General features: G+C 45.0%; 1 protein-coding gene across 1 annotated transcript in view; it reads right to left on the bottom strand.

Moving 5' to 3' along the window:
- arid1b (AT-rich interactive domain 1B) overlaps window positions 1–24,918 on the bottom strand; it is a gene marked incomplete at its 5' end in the record, with an annotated part of 158,745 nt that overhangs the window by 29,646 nt on the left and 104,181 nt on the right. Inside the window, 3 exons of the mRNA XM_079287339.1 lie at window positions 4,265–4,444; window positions 7,497–7,583; window positions 20,195–20,498. Of these exons, the coding sequence (XP_079143465.1) occupies window positions 4,265–4,444; window positions 7,497–7,583; window positions 20,195–20,498 (571 nt within the window). The remainder of the gene's footprint in view (window positions 1–4,264; window positions 4,445–7,496; window positions 7,584–20,194; window positions 20,499–24,918) is intronic.

The following is a 24,918-nucleotide window of genomic DNA, read 5'->3' as shown; positions in this document are numbered from 1 at the left end:
TTGTGAGCAGTTGGTGGCTTCTTTAAGAGAAAAACACACAATCTAAATGCTCAGAAATCCCACTTCCTGTTGCTCAAAGATATTTTCAGTGTTAGCTTATAACTCATATTACTCTGGAAACCAATCAAGGAGGGACAAGAGGAAAAGAGGACAAGGAGGACGTCATTCCTTTTTTTGTCCCTTCTCACGTCCTTCTGGCTCAGTCTCGGTTTCCTGCCTGCTTCTCGAGCACTTGGTGCCTTCGGGGAGTCTTGCTGGTATTTATAGCATGGTGGAGGGGAGGAGAAAGAGAGCTCATGGTGCTTCGTTCACAATTACATGGAAATTCCCGGCACAGTCACGCCTTCGGTGGACGCTATATCCTGCGCCGGGTTTAATCCTTGCAGTCCTGCGGGAGAGCTGGAGTGTGACCAAGCAGATTACCGTCTACTGCTTCCTCAGCAGACTGGACCGTCCAATGCTAACAGCCGAGGCAGTCATTCTCCCAGCTACAGTGGAGTAAGGTATGATGGTGCGCCAGCGAGCCCTCCGGATCTGTGAACTCCATCAATAAGGAGTGAAACGCAGATTACATGGCTGCACGCTTGAGCTGCCAAGGACAGCAGCAGGTCAGGCTGTCCGTGTCCACATGTGGATGAACACAAATAAAATAACAGCATTTTTTTTCCATTTTACTTCTTTTTTTTTGCCGATGTGGTAGTGGTTGGAGGAAGACGGATTTGGTTGGGGAGAGAAATGCAGTGTGTTGACAAGAATAAGACACCCTGGTACTCATTTCGTTCCATCTTACTCAGAGTTACATTTTCTAAACCGTCAGTGTGGTTGCTATGGTACACCGTCTCCTCTATTTTTCCCTTGTGATGCAAATTAAAGTGTCATTCAGTACTGTTCAGTAACAATAACATTACTTTGCTGAAAACCTAATTCTAACTGTTTCTCTTGCAGTACACATGTATGACTTGCTGGGATGGATAGTTTTGTTGCGGCGTCTTCTCTTGCCTGAGGCTCCCACGTCCTCTCCCAGCCACCTCAGCACCTTCCCCGGCAGGGCGTCTGAGCCTAAGCCCTAAGCAGGGATGGGGGGGGGGGGGGGGGGGGGGGGCGCCTTGGGGCCGCCGAGCTCCACACACTGTCAATTTCCTCCGAAAAACTCCACTCCCTCCCCCAGGCGCTGCCTTTTTTGGCTGAATTACACTGCCGCTCCAAGAAGGCACTAAGGCTTAAAAGTGCTGTCTGAGGCATGGTCATTACCAGCGAGTGCTTAACCCCGCAAGGGGGGGGGGACTCCAAATCTCTCTGCTGTAATGGCCTGAGATCCTCCTCCCCCGTCTGTCGATGTGTCCACTGTTGTCAACATGCTGGCTCTGTACCATGTCCAAGTGCATGTCTTGAAAACAGCTGTTGGAGTTATTTGAGTCCTGAGAAGCCCGATGTCAGCACACAGTACGAGATCAGTTTAACTTTGGATAAAGAGGGCTTTCAAACGACAGCCATGAACATAAAGAGCCATACATATTTTTTTGGGGAAATATTGGGCAGTCACTTTAAGAGCTCCTCATTAGAAAACAGCAAAAGGGAGGGAAAGCTTTGGCAGGGTTCCACTGCGCATAAATCTGGAAGAAAAGCTTTGGCTACAGTCTAGGAAGCAGCCTCATGGAATCAAAGTTCTCTGGAAAAAAGCACTAAATATTTTAGTGTTGTTTGTAGAAGGGCCATATCCTCCTGCAAACTCATGCATCACCGTAACCGTATGTTGGAAGGGCTAACGTAGTCGATTACACAAGCTCTACTGCAGTCATTAGCCGCTGATAAAAGAGCAGTGCTGCAGCCTTCCCTTACATAACACCAGACATGCTCTTTGGCGAGCTTCAAACCGTTAGTGCTGCGTGTGTGTGGCGAGCGAGATTGCCGGAAATTTTGGGTCGCACACCAAACACACACAACTTAAGAGTTGGGTTCTCCTAGCATTGGCATGCAGGCCAAGACAAACAGCAGAGCAGAGTTCAGAAAGTTGGAGCGCGTTTCTGCGTTGGCTAATGGCTGGCTAATTAGCTAGTGTGCTTAGGAGAAGGAAGGGAAGCAGATGGAGCTGTCATTACGAACAATGACCAGCAGCTGTCCGCCCTGTCCAACCTAAACGGGTCCCTGACGGGTTTGGGGTACTTTCTGCACTGCTGTCTGAAAATATCCAAGAGTACTAATACAGGACAGATGCAGGTCAGTTGCAAGTGTATTCAATTTGAATGAGAGTACACATACATCAGTATGTATATACTGTGTGTGTGTGTGTGTGTGATGAGAAGAGAGCGAGCCTGAGCTGTTCTTTGCATTTCTGATGGGAACATCTCTCCTGTCATCCGAGTGAGATTTCACGCTCATCTGCCTCCAGAGCCTCTTCGGGCTAGTCCGCCTCGCTGTCGCTCTCTGCTTACTTTATTTCTTTATTTAGTTCTGTCTGCTTACTGGGCTGTCAGCCCAGCCAAAGTCACATTAAGAGATACGAGTGGGTGGAGAAAGGGAGACCAAATACCAAATGCATTAGGGCTATTAATCAACATTAACAAATGAGAGGGAGAGGACGCAACTTCAGGAAAAACACACGCACGGATGGGCACATTTATCAAGGGGACACGTTGAAACACACATTTACCAAAGAAATACCATAATGTTTCATCTGGTGTGTCGCCAATGGCGGAAATCTAAGTACAACAGCAGATGTCAACGTTTGCTGGATTGCCAGGAGTCGTACGTTGGAGGAAACAAGTGAGCGGAGAATGCTCGATTACAGAGAGCGATCCAAAGTTTTCCCCCCAAATTTCAGGGAATCTTTTGATTTTTTTATTCGTTTTTTTCTCAAGTATCACAAAAGGCTTGGATTGATGTGCCTGATTTACCAAATGTCTTATCAAACTGGCCTACAGTATTTACTGTAGTAAACTGAACTGTATATTACAATGATTATTCAAGAACAGTCGAAAATGTTGTTCCCACATTGATCACGTAAAGGACTTTAACCTAATCATTTAAAATGAGTTAACGCGATCTGGAACAACTGCAGCAAATTAGCAGAGTAGTTAGCTCGGCTTAAAACCTCATTTCAATTGTGTTAGTTAGCCACATATATTGAAATGCTAAACAGTATACTTTTAAAGGCATAAGATTCTTTTCTTTTTAAAAGTCTCAGAGTCTGTCGATTTATTCACGTTATTCTGAAATGAGTACTTTTACTGTTGGCACTTTTAAGTATATTTAAATGGTAATAATTTAGTACTTTTACGAAAGTAAGTAAACCACTGGATATCATCATTCAGCGGATAAACCTAACGACGTGTCATTCTCAAGCTATCTCATAAGCTTATCATGAGGAGGGCCAAGAGGTCCGTCCAGAGTTCAAGTGTCTCATGAATATTCTGAGAGTCACACCCTCAGGAAGCTGGGTTTTTAATGCCCGCAGGGAGACCCACCACACAGGACTAGTGAAGACTATATCTGTGTGTGTGTGTGTGTGGGAGTGTTAGAGAGAGACAGATAGAGTGAGAGACAGAAATTGAGGATGTCTTTCAAAATTAGTCCTTTTGTATTCCTCATTAGCAAACTCTCTTTGAAACCAATGACACTGATGTCAAGGCCCAATGTCACTGTGAAATGGGGGTCAAGAGTCATCAAAAAAGACTAAATGTGGCTTCCCCATCTGAGGCCAGACTCCATCTGAATGAGCGATGTGTGTGTATTCATCGCTCCAATAAGACAAGTCAGAAAGCAGAAGCTGTTCCGCAAAACTGAAGTCAGGTAAAAGTCAACGGAGGAAGTCAACACGGGGCCTGTTCGTGTTTTTCATGATTAATAATTCATCGTTAAGTTTGAAAGGAGTCACAGCTTGTGCAAAATCAAATTCGATCTTTTTTTGGTTTTGAATAGTCTTTCAATGAATCAGGACTCAATTTCTTATTGGAGCTTTGTCCCATTAACAACGTGTGTGTACGTGTGTGATTAATTGTGTAATTTTCTCACCTGAATAGTCCAAAAATGTTTGTGTTAGCCATGTTAGCGATTAGCTCGTCGGCTACAGTAGTTTACTAACTAGTCCTGCAAGTGGTCGATATGTCACCAAACCTCAATGGATCTAAAGGCCAGGTCTTCAATAGGAGTTTCCGTTTATGGACAATCAGCGGGCCGACCTTCCGGAAAACTTTGATTCCTAAATGAAAGTGCACCAATGAAAACAAGTTTGTTGTAATGGCAATTTGGGCAAACCAGCTCCGACCTTGTTGTCCATACTGTGATCCTTGAGATCCATAAGGGCCGGGAGGGCCGCTCTGGGAGTAGGGTCCCACCACAGAGTACAACGGGCCCCCAGGTGAGGGATGGGGGGACATAGGAGGTCCGGACTGAGGAGAGGCAAACTGAGAGCTACCCTGGTTCCTCTGCATGTTGGACATGAACCCTGAAACACATGAATAAACATACAAAAGCAATGTCAACACTTTGCTGATAAAATGCCAAAAACCCAATGAGTCCTTGGTGCAGTGAATGTACCTGCTCAGTGAAATCAAAATGTTGACTGATTATTTTTCTAAACCGGGATATCCATTCAATTTCCTTGTGTAAAGAGACCTTGCCTTTTATAATCTTCTACCTTGGCATTGGCTCCCGTTACTCGTAGATACACATCAGTAAGTAACACAGCATGGAGCAGGTATTAGACAAAACATGCACACAAAGGACAGGCTGACATGTAAAAGGAACCCTGAGCAGAAATAAACACACACACAGAATGTTTAGTGAGCTTTATCAGTGGTGAAAGCACAGGTCAAGTGTATCCCTGACCTTAAAGGTGTTTGTACACGTGCAAAAGCTGGGGCCATGCATGTCTGTGCAGGGGTCAGTGCGTGAATAAAAAGAAGGAGAAAAAAAGGGCCAAATGTGTGTCAATTATCTCCACAGAATAAGATGGTGATCTGACCATGACTACTATGTTATTCTAAGACCTTCTGTCAATGGATGTGTCAAAGCCTCTCAGGCCCAAACTCGCCTCCACCATTCAAATTGACATTTGGAGCGATCCTCGCCCGGGCTTCGCTCTTTCAAGACGGCCCCTTTCATTTTTTAAAAAACCCACAGAAAGGTCTCCTAATCCACAACGAATGGGGAAAGGTCGCTGGACGGCCATTGAGGGAAAAACATGAGGGCGTGTGTTTGTGTAAGGGGGGGTATTCAGTTTTAATGATTAGGTGTAAATGGATTGGGTCTGCTCGACTGTAAACTTTGATAGCTATCCGCTCTGTTGAATGGACGTGCACAGACCGGCTCTTTAGCGAGTTTGGGGTTTAGGGAAACGACGGAGTTGGAAAGTGCAAGTTGACACTTGTATAATTCCTTGTTTCTGCTCAGAGAGCGAGTAAAAACTGTGAGGAGAGAGATAAAGGTTTAAAAACGCTGTGTGTGTTTTTCACTATATGCCTGTGTGCACATACATGTGTGCACATATTTGTGTTTCTGAGTGTGTGGGCAATAAACGCTCTATATCTGTGTGTGTGAGTGTGTGCAGGAAAGAGACGGAGGCTAAGACAGAGAGAAAGAGAGAGAGAGAGGCAGTGAGAGAGAGAGAGAGAGGCAGTGAGAGAGAAAGTGAGTGTGGGAGGGAAAGACAGAGCAACAGAGGGAAAGAGCGATTGGGGCCTGAAAGTGCTTAGGCTGCGAGTGCTGGGTTTAAGGAGCGAGGACATTATTGTAATGTTTTGCTTCCATTAGGGTAAGGGGATTCTGGAGAGGAGGAGAAAAAAATTACAGTGTGTAATATCGCACTTTAAATTGCCTGGAAAATGGATGGGGAGAGGAACATTGTGCAGACAGTGCTAAAAGCAAATAACACATTCAAGGATTTCTCTCTCTGCTTCATTCCCTCTCTACACACACACTCACACACACACACACACACACAAACCATTCTTTCTTTCTGGCAAAGCGAATGAAGCTCTCAGCCGGACAACAACAACAGGCAGCCAGCGAAGCACGCGGGAGACAGTGGGGGGGGTGGGGGGGGGGACATTCAGCAGATTTATGGAAATGAAGAGTGGAGAGATGCTCTTAGGGAGGCCGGCACTTGAGCAAAGTGGGGCGTGTGTTGCTTGGTGGGGGCTGGGTGGGTAATCCTTGCTAGGAAAAACAGCAAAAACAACTAGGAGCCCTGTTAACCTGCACAGCGTTTTTCTAGACTGGGCAGGGGAGGGTTCTGGGTTTACAGGCATTAGAGAACAGCATTAAATCTCTGGCTTGACTTCATCATGTTGAGAAATAACCTCTTATAGTGCTGCACTCTCTCTCTCTCTCTCTCTCTCTCTCTCTCTCTCTCTCTTCATCCATCCACTCACTCCATGTTAACTTCTCTTGGGTGGGTGATAGAGAGGGAGCCTCACAGTCATTCCATTAAGGTTACATCCCACTCTTTCAGGTTGTTGTTTTTTTTGCAATGTTGTATGGATGCAATTTTATTTTATTTTTTTAAATGAGCAATTCTGTTGTTTGTAGTAATACTCGAGAAGTGGCCATAATTGCTGGAAACAATTTCCGATTTGGCAGGGACATGTGGCTTGCGGGTTAGCAATCATTTTATAAGCCTCTGGCAACAAGTTGTGGGCAAAACTGAAGTGGCTTTATCAAATGAACACACACTCTGACTTGAACCAAGTCAAGGATAAGTTGTTTATGTTTACATATTTACCAAACCACGGTTCCCCACGCCACGCTATGTTGGAAAATGATGCATGATGGTAAAACCTTGTGTCAGTGCATGTTTCTTTTGTGAGAGCACCTGCTCAGCCTCAACTACAACAACTATCATCCAGTAAAAAGTTAGTTTCAGACACATGCTGTCAACAATGCAGAGAAATATGGAAGGCGCAAAATGCGTGGTACGCTTGCTGAAGGAAGTCACTTTGGAACAGCAGACGAAAGAAGAACAAAGCCCTGCATTGGGCCAAACCAGCCATATTTTTGGTTTAGATAGTTGTGCTAACATCTTTGGCTCCCTCAGAAAACCTTTCATTACAACCCTTGTTGGTGCTATTCTCTGAGCTTTGCTCACATCAACATTTCAGTTGTTTTTTCTTATGATCTCTACTCTTCATGCCCCCCTAGTGTGGAATGTAAAAAAAACAAGAGACAAGAAAAACACAAGCTTGACTTCCACGGACTCTTTTAATGTGAGTGTGATGTACGAACTGGATTCCTTATGGAAACGGTTTCTGTTGCACACATACAGAGACTTCAATGTATGCATTTGGTCTTCTGTTTGGGCTAGCCACGAAGTTTCACTAAAACAAAACCCATGTCATAAACACACGTGAACGCGAACACACAGCATTCCACTGTACAGACATCAACCTCTGTACTCCTCGGAGACTTTAAACTGTCAAAAACTGATGATCTGTCACTATTCTTCAGACCAGACAAACGCCAAATGCTGGCCAGTGGGTAAAACACACATACACACATACCTTTCTGCTGAGCCATAGGTGAGCGGGTGATTGGCGGGTGGGCTCCTTCTGGTCCATTCCCAGAGCTCTGTGGGGCCATTGCAGAACCTGAAGAACAACATGAAGTCAAGACATGAAGATTCAGATATCCACTTGATGCTGCACTGACGTGACACATTTTAAAGTGACAAAGGTTCAACGGGCTGTAACAAAAGCTGTCACGTTAAAAGAAAATGTTTTGCATGAATCGCATTCCCTTCTTTGGCTGAAAGCGAGGACAATAGAAAATGGATTTATGTTTCTATATTTGCATCTGAAAATGGAAGGAAACTGCAGGAACGGCTGTAACAATAGAGCACTGAAGGACCACTTTTGTCTTTCTTTCTGCATTTCTTTCATGACACAGACAGAACCTGGCTCAAATAAAAAAAGGTTTTCTGCAGTTTGAATGACAAAAGAAAAACAATGAGGCTGCCCTGGATGTGTGTCTTTAGCTTCAAGCAATAGAGTTAAAGGTTCAACGCCAAATGTATCGGCACACCGAGCGCTCTGCGCAATCACTATACATGAAGTTGTTTGCGATTCACTATTAGCTAAATGACAAATGCACTTCCAGAGGACATATCAAGTCATTGGACCCTGTGCCACTTCCTTGTGTAAGCATTAAGAGCAATCCCCTATAGAAAACCAGAGCCATTTGAGGTTCATTGATTCGGTGGTTGTGCAGGTCTTTGGGCTGCGCCTGTTCCATTGAAATCCAATAGTGAGTTGAGGGTCTGATTAGGACAAAGGCAGACAGAGACTATGGTGGATTGATTTGGCCCAGAGGACGGAGAGAGATGGCAAATTAACCTTTCATCATTGGATTCAGACCTGCGGCAATGAGCAGAGGGAAAGACGAGGGGGAAAGTGGTTTGTTTTGTCAAACTGCACTGGTTGTGCTTTGCTGTGGATGAAAAATCCAGTGGTTATATATCATGTATGTGAAATGCAGCATGCCCGAACGTACACAGAACATTGACGTAATTCAGCTGTACATGTTCAGTGATGATTGTCACCACATATTTGTACGATTACGGGAAAAGATTTTACTTCTATTGAAATCGGATTATGTGCCAAAAGTAATCTTTTGCTCATGATGCCACATTATGAAGGGCTGCTCGAGTGACGTATTACTAAAATGTGTCTGCTACAGTGTCCCTCAAACTCACAGTGAATAGACATCCCGTATTATAAAGAAAACACTTCGCATTATTCAATCACGCAGTAGAAAGTGTGCTGTTTCAAGAAGAGTGTGTGTGTGTGTGTGTGTGTAATGTGTCTGTCCACAGTAGCAGTAAAACATGACTGGAGGTGGCACACTCTCCACATAAACAAACCCAATTAAGTCAACATAATTGCTTTGCATAAAACTGCATAAACAACATTTACATACACCAGGCTGCCTACACGCTAACACACGCATACACACACACAGATGTAACAGTAATGGGACAAATAAGTGTCAATAAACACACTCAAACACACGTAAGAGCACAAAGGTGCATGAATACGTGTTGAAATATTCTCTCTCTCACACACACACACACACACACACAGACCCCCTGCCTCACCCATGAATAGATCCAACTGCGCTGCTTCAAAGAGGGAATATTGGATTAGTCTGTCACCATGCGGTGGAGGGAAGGGGAAACGTCAGAGTGCAAACATTGAAGAAACCCTGAGATAACACGAGCACTAGCTACTGTAGGTTCCTCTCTGTGTGCTTGTACCAGTGGTGAAAGAAGCGCTTCTTTACTGAAGTAAAGGTAGCAATACAACAACAAATGTAAATACTCCATTACAAGTTAAAAAGTAAATAACACAAAGGAAGCAGGACATTCTTTTTTTAAAGTACTCATTGTGCAAAATGGTCCATTTCAGAATGATTATTATGATACATATGTGTTTTGGGATTATTATTAATCATGTATTAAAGGGACAGTGTGTAGGTTTTATTGGCATCTTTTAAAAATAAATAAGTCTGCAAAGTACTTAGACTGAAAAATGAACCAATGATTCCGAAGTACATACATTTCCCCCTAAAATGTAGCGCAATAGAAGGATAAAGTAGTTTGTAATAATAAAAATGTTGTACAAGTACCTCAAACTATACCTATGCACAGCACTCTATTAAAGGCACTTAGTTACTTTCCACCACTAATATGTATGCAGCTGCGTCCATGAACACGTTGTTGTGCTGTTTATGTGATTACGTGTCTGACTGGAGGGGCCTGAAGCCTTGTGTAGGGTCATGGCCACTTGTTGCCGGAGGGACAGATTTAGCTGCAGCACAAGTCTAGATGGGTGAATGGGTACCGAGGATAAAGTCTGCGAGCAGGAGTTTACTGAACCCTTGAACAATGGATGTCGACCCCACAATAAAAGCTAGCCCTTGTGTGTGTGAGTGTGTATGTGTGTGTTTGTGTGTGAGCAGGGATGCATGCCAGGCACCGGCTATGCTGTCAGACTCTGTTTGTTTGGATGGCAGAGTGCTGGTGGCAGCAGCTTGGGCTGTATATGTGTGTGTGTGTGTGTGTGTGTGTGTGTGTGTGTGTGTGTGTGTGTGTGTGTGTGTGTGTGTGTGTGTGTGTGCGAGCCACATCAAAGGTACAAATAGGGAACGGTGCCCTCCATGCTCCAATACTCTCTCCACAAACCCATGTAAATTGTCACCAGAGACGAGATTAATGCAAAAACATACGAGTTTGCCTCTGTGCAATGTGGGTGTGTGAGGGAGAGAGAAGAGAGAGAGAAGACGAAGAACGAGATAAGAGAGAGAGAAGAGAGAGAAGAGAGAGAGAAGACGAAGAGGGGAAAAGAAGAACGACAAGAAACAAGAGATCCTTGTGGAAAAAGAGGGAATTGAAGAACAGATGAGAGAGGAGTGGAAGTATAGTTGAGTGTAACAAGGCCTCACCCCGCCTTCCCTCTGTCTCTGCAGTGAACGAGTGAAGCTTGGAGCACTACGTAATTATTTCACTACCAATTACCGTCCAAACAGAGCTTCTTCCCACATTGTCTCCTCTTCCTTTCCTACCGTGCCTTCCTCCTCTCCTTACGATCACTTTTAACAAGGTGCCATTTAATAATTACGTCCAAATAAAACAAACAGTGAGCCCTGGCACGTTTAAGCCGTACCATTAATAATTCATACGCTGAATCTTTGCCGTGCAGTTCTTCTCCACGTGCTGATGAGAGAGAGAAGAGAGAGAGAGCGAGGAGAGCTAAATGTCAGCCGGAGCTGACTGTACATCTTTCCCTGTCCAAAGAAAAAAAGGCCATCTTTGCTTGCTATGAATGGAAATGTAAAACAAATGAGTGCGAGTTAATATTTGCTTTGCACCTTTGTAAGATGGCTGGTAAGTCTGCCTTAAACTACATGTAAATATGTTTCATTTAGTAAATTAAAAATCTGAAATGTTTTCTTTCTTTCTGAGGCTTTAGATCAGTTTCGATCGGATCAGTTTCAGTGTTTGTACATTTGAAGTAGGTTTGAGGGCTTTTAAGAGCAACAGGCACTGTGTTTATATATTGCTGAACATTCTCGTATATTGTTTGAACTTTTAAGTCTATGACTAATCATGTTTTCATGCGTATGTGCTTGAATGTGTCTTTGTTTCTGGGTTTGGATCTCTTTGTGTTTGTCCTTTATAGTGCCAGTGTTCCCATAGGTGCTCTATTACACAATTAACACATGTGGCCATCAGTGGCGCGGCAATACATCGCTGTCCCTCAGCCTGCATCTTCACCCACTGTCATTACCACTGGCAATTTACACCTTCACAAGCGCCCAGCTGAGCACACGCATACAAAAAATGCATGCAAATTAACATGAAAAAAATCCCTGCCGCTCGCATTAGGTTTTAATGGGAGCAGCGGTGCAGAAGCAAGGTTCTTTTGCTTTTAATTAATTGTAATTAAACTATATTAACTCGATGATTTTATCCTGAAAGAACTTAAGTATCCTTCCAATCTGTGATTTCTGATGGTAGGTCTTCAAACACGACTCATTAGCACTGACCTAGCAGAGACCGCTAGGCTTCAAAGATGAACAGATGTGATGTTTTGAGCGTGTTGATCTTGTTTTAGAGAGACGGCGCCTGCTGCATTAAAAAGGACAAGAGCAAACAGGAAGATATCCAGAACGAAAATGCTCTTTTGGAATTGTGCTGAAAAGTCAAACAACTGTAATTTCCTTTTTGTAAAAAAAAAAAGACACTGAGCAAGCAGATCCATTTTCTACTATTCGCTCATGCTACAAGGCAGCGGGGCCAAAAGTAATGGGAGTTCATTGCATTTTTGGAGATAATGCTCCTTGCTAAAAACCCAATACACATTTAAAATTTCTCTTCCGCGAGAACTGTCGAGGCAACCCTGAGTCTCCTTTGAAGAGAGGGAGTTTGGTCTTTGAAGCTTTTTTTTCCAAACGCAAATGCCGGGGAAGTTCAAAGCCGAGGGAGAGTATTTGTGGCCATTTCTGTTTTGTTTCAGGGACCTGGTAATATTAAGCTGAGGAGCTACTGCGTGTGTGTGTGTGTGTGTATATGAGCGATGGCAATGAAGAAAAGTCAACCAGAGGGTCAATCAAAAGCTTTTTATTAATTGCTGATGAAAGGAGGGTGCTGGTGTGCATTAGCAGACATGTGTGTACATGCTTGCAAGTGTGTGAAGGTAGATGTATACACCAAGATGCCTCTGCTTGCCTCTGCACGCACACACACACTCCCCAACTGTTTCTCACAAATAAAGACCCCTGGAGCAGCAGGGGCCATTTTTGCTAAAGTGAAGTACCGCCGGTGAGCACTAATTGACTGGTGTAGGGTAGAGTGAAAGGGCTGCTTCAGCAGCATCTCTTAATACAACCCTTAGGCTGAAACACACACACAAACACACCACACATACACATAGACACACACCAAGGTAATATCCCCTTCTTGCCGTGTCTTTAGGGGAAACAGGCAGATAAACAGCAGGCTCCAATAATGGTGGTTTACATCTCAATGGGTGCGAGTCAATGCCTCTCCAAGCCGGGGGCCAATGCCAGTTAACTTTCCCTGTAGGGGACGAGCGCAGGCCTGCGGTGGCTCACAAAACAAGCGCTCCCAAGATCCTCATTACTTCCAATGCTGAGTAGCAACTGTATGTAAAGCAAAACTTGCAGCTTAAGCTAAAAAACAGCGAGCGGGATGCGGGGGAGAGAGAGCGACGGAGTGAGAGAAAGCAAGAAAATAAGTGTTGGGGAGGGAAAATAATTGCGCACTGTGCTCCTGTTAAGGTTTTCCAGTCAGACGGAGTTAGAATGGGATTTCTCTAAATGGCTAACGCAGCAAGCCGGCAGCATATTCTTCTTCTTTTTCTCCCCAGGTTTTGGCGGACGGTGTGATTTGTGAATATAATGTCTGCGGGGAGGGCATTTTGCTGTTTCACTCCGAAACACGAGCAGCCATCAGGAGGAGGAGGAACAGAGGCATGTGGGAGTGTGGGAAAGAGTTGAGTCGACGAGGGGAGGGGGGTTGATGTGTGGATGGGGATAAAGAAGTGGGGGAAAAAGGAAGTGGGGAAAGAGAGCTGGAGGAGAGATGTGGAGAAATAAGAGGGACGGAAAATTCAGCCTTGTTCCTCAGTGGGAGGCCTGCACCACAGCAACGCTCTGAGCGGAGAAAGCAGCAGAGACAAACAGAGATGGGGAGGAAAGGGTGGGGACGAGGGAACGTGAGACACAAGAGGGAACAGAAGAGAAAGCCAGCGCGATAAAAAATAATGAGAGAAAAAGAGAGGGACAGGGACAGCCAGAGGCAGTGTTCCCACCACGCAGCCTCTTAGGGAGTGGTGTGACTGGAAAACTCGCTCCACACACACTCCACGCTTGCATAAAAACTCAACCCCCCCTGTACCCTCTTCCACCACTTTCTTATAATAACTTCCACCACTAACAGAGGGAAAATATAAGTTTTAGTTGAACACCCCTGCGGCTTCTTTTCTGGTCCGATATTTTGCAGCCTGTGAATTTGTCTTTCTTTCCTGTCGTTTACTGACATCATTTCTTTTTTTAAAAAGGCCGTATTTATGCAAGCAATTCTGTTCTGAGGTCATCACTCTGGCTCCTTGCAGGCATCTGTGTTTGACCTTTGATCTCAGTGTGGGGGGGGGGGGGGGACAGCACCATTGGAAACTTGTTTTTTTTTCCATCCGTGGTTCTTATTACCACAATTAGAGACAGAAATATATTTCCTGAAATGAAAAACTAAATGCCTGAAACCACAGGCTACGCTGGGGGACAATGTAAAGGACAAGCGCCGATGTAAACGGCTTGGAGGAGAGTCACTGAAGAGATTCATTGGGAAGGACCCTTAAGCTAACAAACTGGACAAGCCTGGCCTTCTCACCCACTCTGTCTCCCACCCTCTATCTATCCCTCCTTCCCCTCTGCCTCCTCCACTCGCCCTGACCTCTCTGTCCTTTTCTCGGCCCTGGAAGCACTTGAAGCGAGCGCAGATACACAGATTAAACTCTCCCGAGCACTCGCCCACGAGCTCCAATCACCTCTTCAGAAGAAAATAAAAAGTTGGAGGGGTGGGGGGGGGGGGGAGGCGGAGAGGAGAGGAGGAAGGAGGGAGGGTAGGCAGGCGCTGTTAACTGGACCTCGGAGGACCTTGGTGGAGAGAGACAAAGAAGGGAGAAAAATAGAAGAGGGAGGGATTTTTGTGATTTTCTGCAGCAGACAGAGCGAGCTGGAGGAGTGTGGATGTTTTCTGTGTCAATTAGTAGCCGCGCGATGTGGAAACCTTGTGCTGTGTGGTCCTCACAAATGACACAAATGTATAAACACAGGAACACACAGACCAATGCAGACGGCAGCCGCTAAGCAGGCTGGAAGGTAATCACTCGAGGCAATTGCACACACAGTCAGTGTTCGTCCACTAAAAGTGCTTGTTTTTTTTTACCACTAACAAGCTCCGGTTGTTGTTAGAAGTGTCTGACAGCCTTGACATTAAACATCTTTTAGATAACACGAAGCTACGCTTTCTGTACTCCTGCACAACAAAACTCTGACAACGCAGGTGTCCCGTGGCACTCCTCTCTCCAACTCTCACTCACGTTTCCACTGTTGTCTTCCGGCAACAAGTCAGATGACACAACAACAGAAAGATAAAGGTGAAGAGAAAACTTTTCATTTCTCTTCCATTATGTTGTCAGACACTTATAGTAACAATCTGTGCCTGTCAGCGGCAAAAAGAAGCACTTTCGGTGGAAGCTAATTGCCAGTGAGGAGTTGCCCCGAGCGATTACATTGCAGCCCGTTTGGCAAACAAATGCTTCTTTAAAGAGCACGCAGGGTCAACGAATGGCCTTTGCAGTTACATCTCAAGACAACTGTACATCCATAGGCGATTATGGAGCAACAGTCTCCAAGAGCACTTTTGTGTTCAACTGAGTGTAGTTAAGTTTGCAGCAGGTTGAGTCTGTTCATGGATATGGGTCCTCCTCGCCATACTGACAAGTACACTGACCTGCTGACAACTTGTCGAATCAGCCCATATAAACACAGCCCAAGCAAACACTAAGTATGTCTAGAAGTATCCAGGAAATGCAGAGTTTTGAAAAGCAAAACACACAAATCAACATATTTGGGACTGAACTTTTCAGGATCTTGAGTTCTGCACTTCCTGACGACGGTGGCCCCATTCAGCCCCACATCCAGCCGATGAAAGACGAATGTCTGCTTGCCTCGTCCCCAATGTCTCACGGAAGGAGAAAAATATTCCGAGGACGCTCTGAATTACTTCAGAGGCACTGGGAGGAGGGTGGTGTTTGTGTGCGACAGTGTTTGTGTGTGTGTGCATATGAGGTGGAGGAAGAGGAGGGGGAGGTTGGCGGTTGAGCAATGTGATTTCTGCTCGACTGTCACAAATCTAGCGCAACAGGAAAATCAATTTGGCCCTGTGTGTGCCTTTTTGGCTCTGGGAGAGAATCCAAATAGCAAGACGAGGCCCGGATAATGTTACAGTGTATTGGATTTGCTTCATGGAGAGAGGGAGAGAAAGAGGGAGACAGAGAGAGAGAGAAGGGAGGAAGAAGAGGAAAAGTGAAGAGACGAGGGAATTACAGGCGTGTCGTGGAGCTCCGACAAGATAGATTTGTGCAAGTGTATGGGTCTATGATAGGCTGGCAATCTGTCAGTCTCCCTTCTCTCTCTCTCTCTCTCTCTCTCTCTCTTTCTCACACACACAATCACACACACACAACACTCACTCATCCAAGCAAGCAAGCATATATAGATGTTTATGCCATATTTGTATCACATGAAACCATGAACTAAACCGTTCACAGGTATGTCCTCATGTCACATGACATAGTCACCGTGTCGTCACCCATTAGTTTGTGAACAACGGTTTTGAAGCCTCGAGTTTGACACGTTGGTCGACGCCATCTTGGTTTTTGACCGTCGCCGTCTTGTGTTTTTGGAACCACAAGTGACACGAGAGGGCGGAGCTAAGTTAATCAACTTCCATGAACTGAAAGATCTAAGACGAAAACACGGACAACATCCAGCCGTGGCAGCGAGCTGTCAATGACAAGGTAGCCCCCCCCCCCCCCCCTAAAGCATACCCCGCTTTATGGTCTATTTTACTCTAAACGGGACCATCATTTACTCAATGAACATCATGCAGTATTGGAGAATTGATTGATAGAGACCATAAACTCATGGTTACAATGTCTACTGAGGTAATAAATCAAGTGAGAAGTAGAGTCATTTTCTCATAGACCTCTATACAATCTGTCTTCTTTTTGCAGCCCGAGGAGTCGCCCCCTGATGGCCATTAGAAAGAATGTAAGTTTGAGGCACTTCCACATCAGCTTTAATGTTCAGATCCGCAGGTTGCCGACTGGCTGTATGCCTCCGGTGTTACTTATTGGTGTGTGTGTGTGTGTGTTTGACAGGCAGGTGAAAGGATGACATGATGACATGGCTCTGCTCTGACCGCTGTCAAGGGTAACGCGTGCCCCGTGAGTGCTCAGCCGCGTGACATGTCGCATCCGTCTACCGAGTGAGGCTGACCAGTGACAGACTGACACACAAACGCATACATATGCACAGTCGTATACAAAATGACTGGTTCATTTCTTACCCTTTACCTCGACACCACTCTTTGCATAATTAAATATGGTTGACATGCGTGCAAAGTCTGCAAACATACGCAGGTGGACACACACTCGAACACACGCTTTGGCACCACAAATACAGATTTTTTATTTGTATTTAAAGGAAAAACTCACACTAACACGCATTAGGAATTTAGAAACTACAAGTCTTCTTTGTATTTGCTTTGTATTTATGTGTATATTTTCCTATAAAACTCACAATATGACCATCATATGGTGGCAATGGAGTTTAATAGGAGAAGAGAATAAAGCCATGAATAACATAGATCATCCCAAACAACAGATTTTGACGGCAGTGGAGGGGCAGAATGCATTATTGAAGAACTGCAATTACAATTTCTCCAGTGGCCGTCGTCTTAATGAACCAGAATGCAATGCAGCCACAAGAAATTGTGTTGTTTTGACTTTTTCTTGACAGGAGTTCAAACTACTACAGATAAAAACAGGTGTAATTTTTCACACCAATTAATGAGCGTATTCAAGTTTTTGTGCTATTTTGTTTATTCAGAGGACACTGTTACACCGGAATAATAAAGAACGTGTTGTTTTTATGGCTGCAGAAGGAAAGAAGTGGAAGTGTGGAAGACAAGCCTCAGAAAACAACAAACAAACACACACACACACACACACACACACACACACACACACACACACACGCTCGCTCTCCTGCCCTCTCCTCTCCTCACTGACTTGTACCAAACTAAAACGACAACATTAACCAAAGTGTCCTAACTTGTGATGAAGTGTTAGAAAGTGGAGCGTTCGTAATCAGATGTGCACTAACCACATTAGTTCTCCTGTGTCTCTCTTAGGCGGGCTGCTCCTTGATCTAATTCAAACTGATTGTAGTACAGCCCCTAAAACATGCCAGATGTTACTCACTGCTCCACGCTTTATCACCATTTATTTGGCACGGGGAATATTTTTAAATATTTTCTTATTAATCATGTCCCAGCGATCGGTTTCGCTTCCCGTCTTTGCCGCCTCATTCCGGATTCTCGTCATGATTATTGGCACGAGCGCCTGGAAAACCAGTGTCCTAGTTTTTCATTAGCGTCAATCACTCTGGTAAGCGGCTTCGAGGAGGGGAGGAGGAGGAGGAGCTGGCGTCGGGATCTCACTCAAGACATTTTGCCCCGCCTCGTCAGAGTGACTGACAGGTCTGAGACATGCTGATGCGCCGGTTGGCCACGCAGTCGGGCAGAGAGGTGGTGCGATGACGGGGAGGCCAGGCGAAAACAGTGTGTGTATACACACACACACACTCACACGCCTGTCTGAAGCAAATCAAATCCACACTCGTTTATAATGCTCAATGTTTATCTAAATGGTTATGCGCTCTGCTGTGGCCTCAGGAGACAGACTGACACACCGTGCATTGTCTGGTAATCCTGTTGGTGTCTTGTTTGGCATTCCATATCTTAGATAAGGAAACAAATCAGATGGGAGGTCCTCCACTACCAGTCAGTCTCAATTCATTCACACTCAGAGGTGTGAGGAAATATTGTCCGGACACGAATGTTGGAAATACTCGTGCGATCCACGGGGGAGATGGGCTTCATCAAAATTCCACTGCCATGTAGGAATGTGTTCGTACAACGGCGTGATTGAGGAGTTAACAAGTCTAAAACGATGCAAGGACAAAAACTGTGAGAAGAAAATGAATGAGACATGAAGTGCTCTCCGCTAAGCTGTAATATTCTTCAGCGGTCTGAATTAGGATTTCAAATGTACCAGATATATCAAAGTCGAGACATGCTGGATTGATATTATTTGGTCTTCTGCTTCTGTGTGCACTCAGCTTCATCCTCTGTCCAAACTGTCAGAATGAAAATTGTTCTATACGGTGAGTTGGAGTTGAGAGAAAAGACATGCTATTTAAACCAGGATGTTGTCACCTTTATGGGTCATCTGGACTGCTCTAAGAAGAGCAGTCCAGAACCCTGTTCACATAACACTCAAGCAAAGTCTCACCAGCGAATATACAGAGAATGGATTACGGCCACTGATACCACCAAGAACTGTGCATCACTTGCGACCGCTATCTGCCGCGTCTCAAGGTGTGATTCACAAAAAATATTGTGCCAATAATATTACAGCGCAAACCATGAAGTTTTTCAGCTGAGTTCAAATATCCATGTGGCAAAGTATGAATGTTGCTTCTCTGCCAAGAACACAGGAGGCATAACAATGGCACCAAAATAAATAAAGAAAAATATAATTTTCAGATTGTGAGCTGGAGGTCCTGACCGACGAGTTGCAGACGCCTCAAAACTTCATGTGAATAGTTTAAACGAGAGAAACCGTATTTTGGGATTTAACATTCCAGTCCCACAGTACAAATGTGCTTCAGTTACCACCAACTCTCTGAAGACGCTAATAATGTCACTCTAACTGAGTGTGGCTATTTGCACTGATCTTTGTGAATTCAACTATTTTTGAAATGAGGGTAATTTGCATAGAAAGGAGCCAATTTTGCACCAAATATATGCATATTACTTCAATCCAACATGTGCAAATAGCAGCGGCGCACCGAGACTCGATGTGCTTGGCAGCACAGTTAGGGTGCATTTCACCTTCCGCGGGTGCTTTGAAAATTCCACGGTTTTATTTTTGTCTTATTTGTGCAGGTTTAGCCAAAGTTGCGCAATCCCTTTTTGAATTCACCCCTCGGTGTATAGATTTACATAGAAAATATGATTACAGGTAATCATATAAAATAGGCAGATAAACACAGGTTCCTTCCTGTAACCCTGCTTTCTACTGATCTGATGTATTTGCCGTTTTGGTTATAAAAAGGTGTGAAGCTTCATCCTGGCAAACACACTAGATTTAAATGTTGGCATGTTGTCATTTGTGGAAGCGTGTAGACCAATTCTGCATCAGGGTCAGTTTTCGACATGACCTTTTTAAAATCCTCTTTAAATGCACATATTTAAAACAAACGAAATCAGGCTTAGCTCTTTAAATAGCGAAATATATGGAAAGGTCAAGCAGAAATATAGGAGTGATACCGGTGATATGTTTAAGCAGCAACAGGTGTACTAATATTCCTGCTTTAACGCAGCTCCATTTTCAAAGAGCACATCAAAAACGGAGTCACACGGGACCGTAAACTAAAACTTCTGGCCACACACACACCAATCGGTGACGTCACAGCAACAATTTTTTCATCATCTGTCAAAGGCAACGCACCTCGTTTGACATCACTGGCTGGGGAATGTTTGTGATTGTTTTCTCATTTGCTTTCGAACAGCGGCCTCTTGTTTGGTGGCACAAAGCAATTTCCCTTTAAGCTGTAAAGCAATTTTGCAAAGTTTCCAGGGAATCTCACCTGGTGGTACAGGATGTAAAATGCAGTGTTGGGACCGGTTCCTACGGCAATTCCTGTCAGTTATAGTTTTGTTTGTTCGTGGCGTTTTAACCAATAGAGTTTTCATGCTAGAACATGCACCTTCCGTCAAGATAGAAATCGGATTATCAAGCTGTACGCGCATTAATGGAAACCTTACCTGGTGCGGTGGTGTTGGCTGAGGGTCCGCAGGCAGGAGAGATGGGTCCAGAGCCTGATCGCGACTGCTGGGACTGAGTGGAGCCTGCAGGTGAGCCCACAGGGGAGGGAGAGGGCCCGCTCCTCTGGCTGGGTAGGTGGGGGGAGGCGTGAGGGGAGAAGGGGGACTGTCCCTGGTTGCCGGCCCCTCCCTGCTCCCCCTGGCTACTGCTGCTGCTGCTGCTGGAGGAGCCACCGGCGCTGACGGCTGAGCCCAGGCCAGCCTCCGTCCCAGTGGGGAGGTCATCAATCGAACCGGACAGATCCTGGAACGGGAGAAAGGACTGACAGTGAGTGTTTCTGAAGCTCGCCCAAACGTTTGATGAGACGTGACATGAAGCAGGTGGCAAATTAAACCGTGAACTCAAGTAAATATAATCACGATAAATCAGAAATACTGCCATATTTCATCATGGTTGAAATACGATTGTTTGGCTGAAAGATCAGATGGTACAATCTGTAAAAGCCTCGTGAAAAAAAGAAGAAGAAGTAAAACACATAATGCTCAGGCACACTATAGTTCTAAAGCTTGCATAAGGTATTACGATTTTCTTTCTGAACGACTGTAATCACTGAGATAAAGTCTCTGCAGTCCGGGTGACAGTGGAACAAAAATATTACCCGCATAAGAAGACACTACTGTACACTGGCTGCTGTGGTGAAAATGAATTGTAATGGGCTTTCATTCAGACAAAGGGTGAGTTCATGTTACAGTTTTCATTCCCTGTGGTGAGCGCAGAACTGTGTGTGTGTGTGCTATGTAGATACACCCCCTCCTGAACTGATACCATGGAATCCCCTCCGATACTGCTGACAGAATACTGAATGCTGTATACTGTAGTGTAGATTATATTAAGTGTGGAGCACGGGAAGTAGTTAGACAACAATGAAAGATGGAAGAGACAGCAGAAGAGGTAAAAAGAAGACCAGATTTGATGTGATGCAATGTGATTGCTGCCCCCTAACTACACATCACTCACATTTGGACACACACACACACACACACACACACACACACACCTACACACACACACACCACACACACACACACACACTAGCGTCTGTGCCCCAGCTGTAGCTGAATATGGGGGAAGTCACCTGTAAGTGACCCCTGTTTCCTGGCTGGTGCCCGCTTGGGAAGGAAGGGTGTATGCCAGCTGATCCCTCCTGCTCTATAAGGCCTGTTGACCCCGTCCCACCTGAGTCCTGTGCAACCATTACTGTCACCACAGAATGATATGTGTCTGTCTGTCTGTCTGTGAGTTACCAAGAGCTTATGTGGGGTCAAAAAATCCAAATAACTATACACCTGCAGAAATACACACCTACAGGGACAGCTGTCACATTTTTCACATAAACATGCATACTCAGGCGAGACAAAACTTTTTGCAAACCCCGCATGTCTTGAATGCATTGGCTGTGACTGCATTGGTTTTGAATTTATGCAGCTCTGTCACACATTCAATTCAATGTCGACAGTGGCAAAAAAACGGTGCTATTTCTCATTTCCCTAGCACAGTGTTATTCCATATAAAAAGTGAGACAGGCGTCGCCCATGTCTCTCTGTACATGCATGGCTTAGCCTGTGCAACAGACAACCAAGTCAGTGCGGCAGTCGGTCCACGGCTGCTTGTTTTGGTTAATGCGATCTCGGCATGTGACACACAAAGCCTTTGTTTTCCATCATGCCGCTGTGAGTGCCCACCCGCTCTGCCAGCCTGCCAGTCTGTCGCCTGGTGTTATCTTCCCCTCGCTCGACATTGGGATCTTCTCTCGTCCTCTCTCTCTCTTTCTCACCCGTGCTACCGCTCCCTGTCTCAGCCAATCAAGTCACCCAGTAGTCTGAGCTGAGTGAAGTAACTCGCTGCCTCAGCAAACAGGGCTGACTGCTTTTTGCAACCGACCCGCTGCCCCGGGTGCGTGCCCGGTTGACACAGCGGGGTTACCACGAGAGCCGGTGTAACCGTGGTGATGGCTTTTCCAAAACACCAAGAGCTAGCCCGATGTACAGCTAGGTTGTTAACCCACAGGCTAATTGTGTGAATGGATGGGAATAATTGCATTTCACCTAATTGGGTGCTGCTGCCAGCTTTTCCAGTGGCAGTTTAGGGGTTTGGAAAATGTGTACCAGTAATTCGTTTCGAGGCTGTTAGGCTCATTTGGATTATACACACACTTGAGCACAGCCGTGTGGCCCAAGACCAAAACAAGTAGCAGCACTATAACACGAAAAGGGTGGGAAGGCGTACCACCTGTAGACTATAAAAATGGCAATTGTAAACACCCAATAAAACCACAGTTATGACTTATGGTTATTGAAACACTACCGTAAAAAAGTCATTTCACAACGCACCTACAGTGTGATGCATTTATCAACACAAACACCTCCCTCCACATGTACACGTGATCCCTGTCAAGGGCCAAGGAGTATTGTGGTACCTGGCTAACAGTCTGCTACATCGTCATGTGTAAAGAATCGAAGCCAGCCAGCCAGCTAACCATGCGGTCAGGGGATCCAAACGCCCAACAATCTGGGGCCCCAATCCAAAGTGGCCCAAATCCAATTTGTTTGGCTCCGGGCTGCAAATTGCTCTGTGCATTGAGTCTCCAAATAGCTGTCAACCACTCCCGCTTGGCGTCCTGTATCACTTAATTCGCTCCTGGAGCATGTAATTGTCATAATAAGAAAAATATTGAGGTGATAATAAGCAGTTACTTTGAGATGCCCCCCGCCCGCCTCAAGACAGACACACATACAGTCGCGTATACGCACATAATGGGCCGAGACTGCCATCCACACATTTCACACTACGGTGGGGAGGCAGTCGCTCGTGACCCTTCACCTCGCTAGTGTTGGTGCCTGCCTGCACTCTCTCTCGTTTAGTGGGCCTCTGTTTGTGTGTGTGTGTGTGTGTGTGTGTGTGTGTGTGTGTGACAGGCACACAGGCTGCTGGGCTGTCACAGCGAGACATGCTTGAGCACTGATGCGGCCGAGGGGACAGATGAAGCCACACACACATTCCCCATCCCTCACTCATACTACTGACCTACTCTCTCTCAGACCCACACACACCCCAGCAGGGTACAAGGCATCAGTGTGAAGCACGGAGCTGTCACATCCAGCAGACTGTGGGCCTTTCTCCCCTGACCACGGTACTGATGTTGACTCCTCTCCCCACGCACATTAGGAATTAATCAAAGTTGCTCTGGTAGAAGGCACCAAGCGTGTGTGAGAGAGAGAGTGGTTCTCTGTCTAGACAGGGAGGAGCCAATGGCCGCAGCTTCCTGTGGGCTACAGGAAAGGAGAGCGACTGGAGAAAGTAGCTACTTAACTGTCTCTTTCTCACACACAGTCTCTCTCTCTCTCTCTCTCTCTCTCTCTCTCTCTCTCTCTCTCTCTCTCTCTCTCTCTTTCTTTCTTTCTCACATCGAGTATCTATTTTTCTGTCTGCTCCAGACAGAGGGATAGTATGGCTGAGGGCTCTGCACCAGATGGCTAACCAGCTAACTAGAGCCTGAAACACAAACCCAAACACCGCAAGTGCACCGTGAGCGGTATCACTCAAAAACAACCTCCGTCAAAAACCTTTGTATTACAAGTACCGTGTTCATGGTAAATGGTAACATTTTTACTGTAAAATAACTAAAAATGGACTAATAGCAAACTTGGTTGGTTTCATTCGTTCAAGTCATGAGATATCTGCCTTAGATGGAGGTGAGCGACATTTGTTGGTTATGCTCACAAAACTGAACAATTCAAAAGCAACATCTTTCAAACAGTGGCCCTAGCTGTCAACAGTTTCCATGGGGACTATTTCCGTTTCTGGACAATCCATGTTGCTGCTCAATTTTTAAAATGTCATTTTTCAATGTTGTGGGCACCATAGACAACATTTCTGGCTGCAGAATTCCCAGAGACAGGTATCTAAAAGCCTGGGCAAATAAAGCCAACCCATCTGCATGGATGTAGAGATAAGTGAGAACAAAGGTATATAAATAAAACATGTTTAAATTAGATATTGTCGGTGGCCAGCCATCCCAAGAATCTACGTAATGCATGTGCTGTATGAATATATACTAATATATGGGCACGGTTTACTTCAAAGGATATGTTTGTATTTTTTCATAAATGAACATAACAAGAGTTATTGCTTGCTGTAAATGCCATGAAAAGCTTCGAAATGTGATTCCAACTTAAGCCTGTGTTAGCCAAATCAAGTGAGTATTTTCAGAAGTCTTTTTAGCACAAAATCTCCTCTTTGTTACTATACCTCCACTGCAACTCTGTCAGGGCAAACACAAAGAGGACATTTCGTGATAAAAGTCAGATTTCTGAAGCCTCATATTAGCTTTGGCTGAATTTCAGAATTTACATTGAAACAGAATAAGAACTGTGTTTTTAATTCCCCCATCTCTTACATTGGAATTGCATGAGGAAAGAATCTCTTCACAGCCTGTACGTGAAGGGAGAACGACCAAAAACTCTTTCAATGTCATCCAGACGTACAGGCAGGTCAGCATTGTTTCAAGACAGACTTGAAAAAATGTGAACCTCTGCTTTAAAGCTACTTTCACACGTACACTTTCACGCAGTATTGATGTTTTTACCGATGTGTATAATGTATCCATATAGGAACGGTGTTTCCACAGGTCAAGAGTAAAATCGATGATAATGTTACACAAAGC

The sequence above is a fragment of the Melanostigma gelatinosum genome, assembly GCF_949748355.1.
Source record: "Melanostigma gelatinosum genome assembly, chromosome: 16".
NCBI classification, from domain to species: Eukaryota; Metazoa; Chordata; class Actinopteri; order Perciformes; family Zoarcidae; genus Melanostigma; species Melanostigma gelatinosum.
Note: the sequence above shows the minus strand (reverse complement) of the source record. Positions and strands in the feature narration are given on the sequence as shown.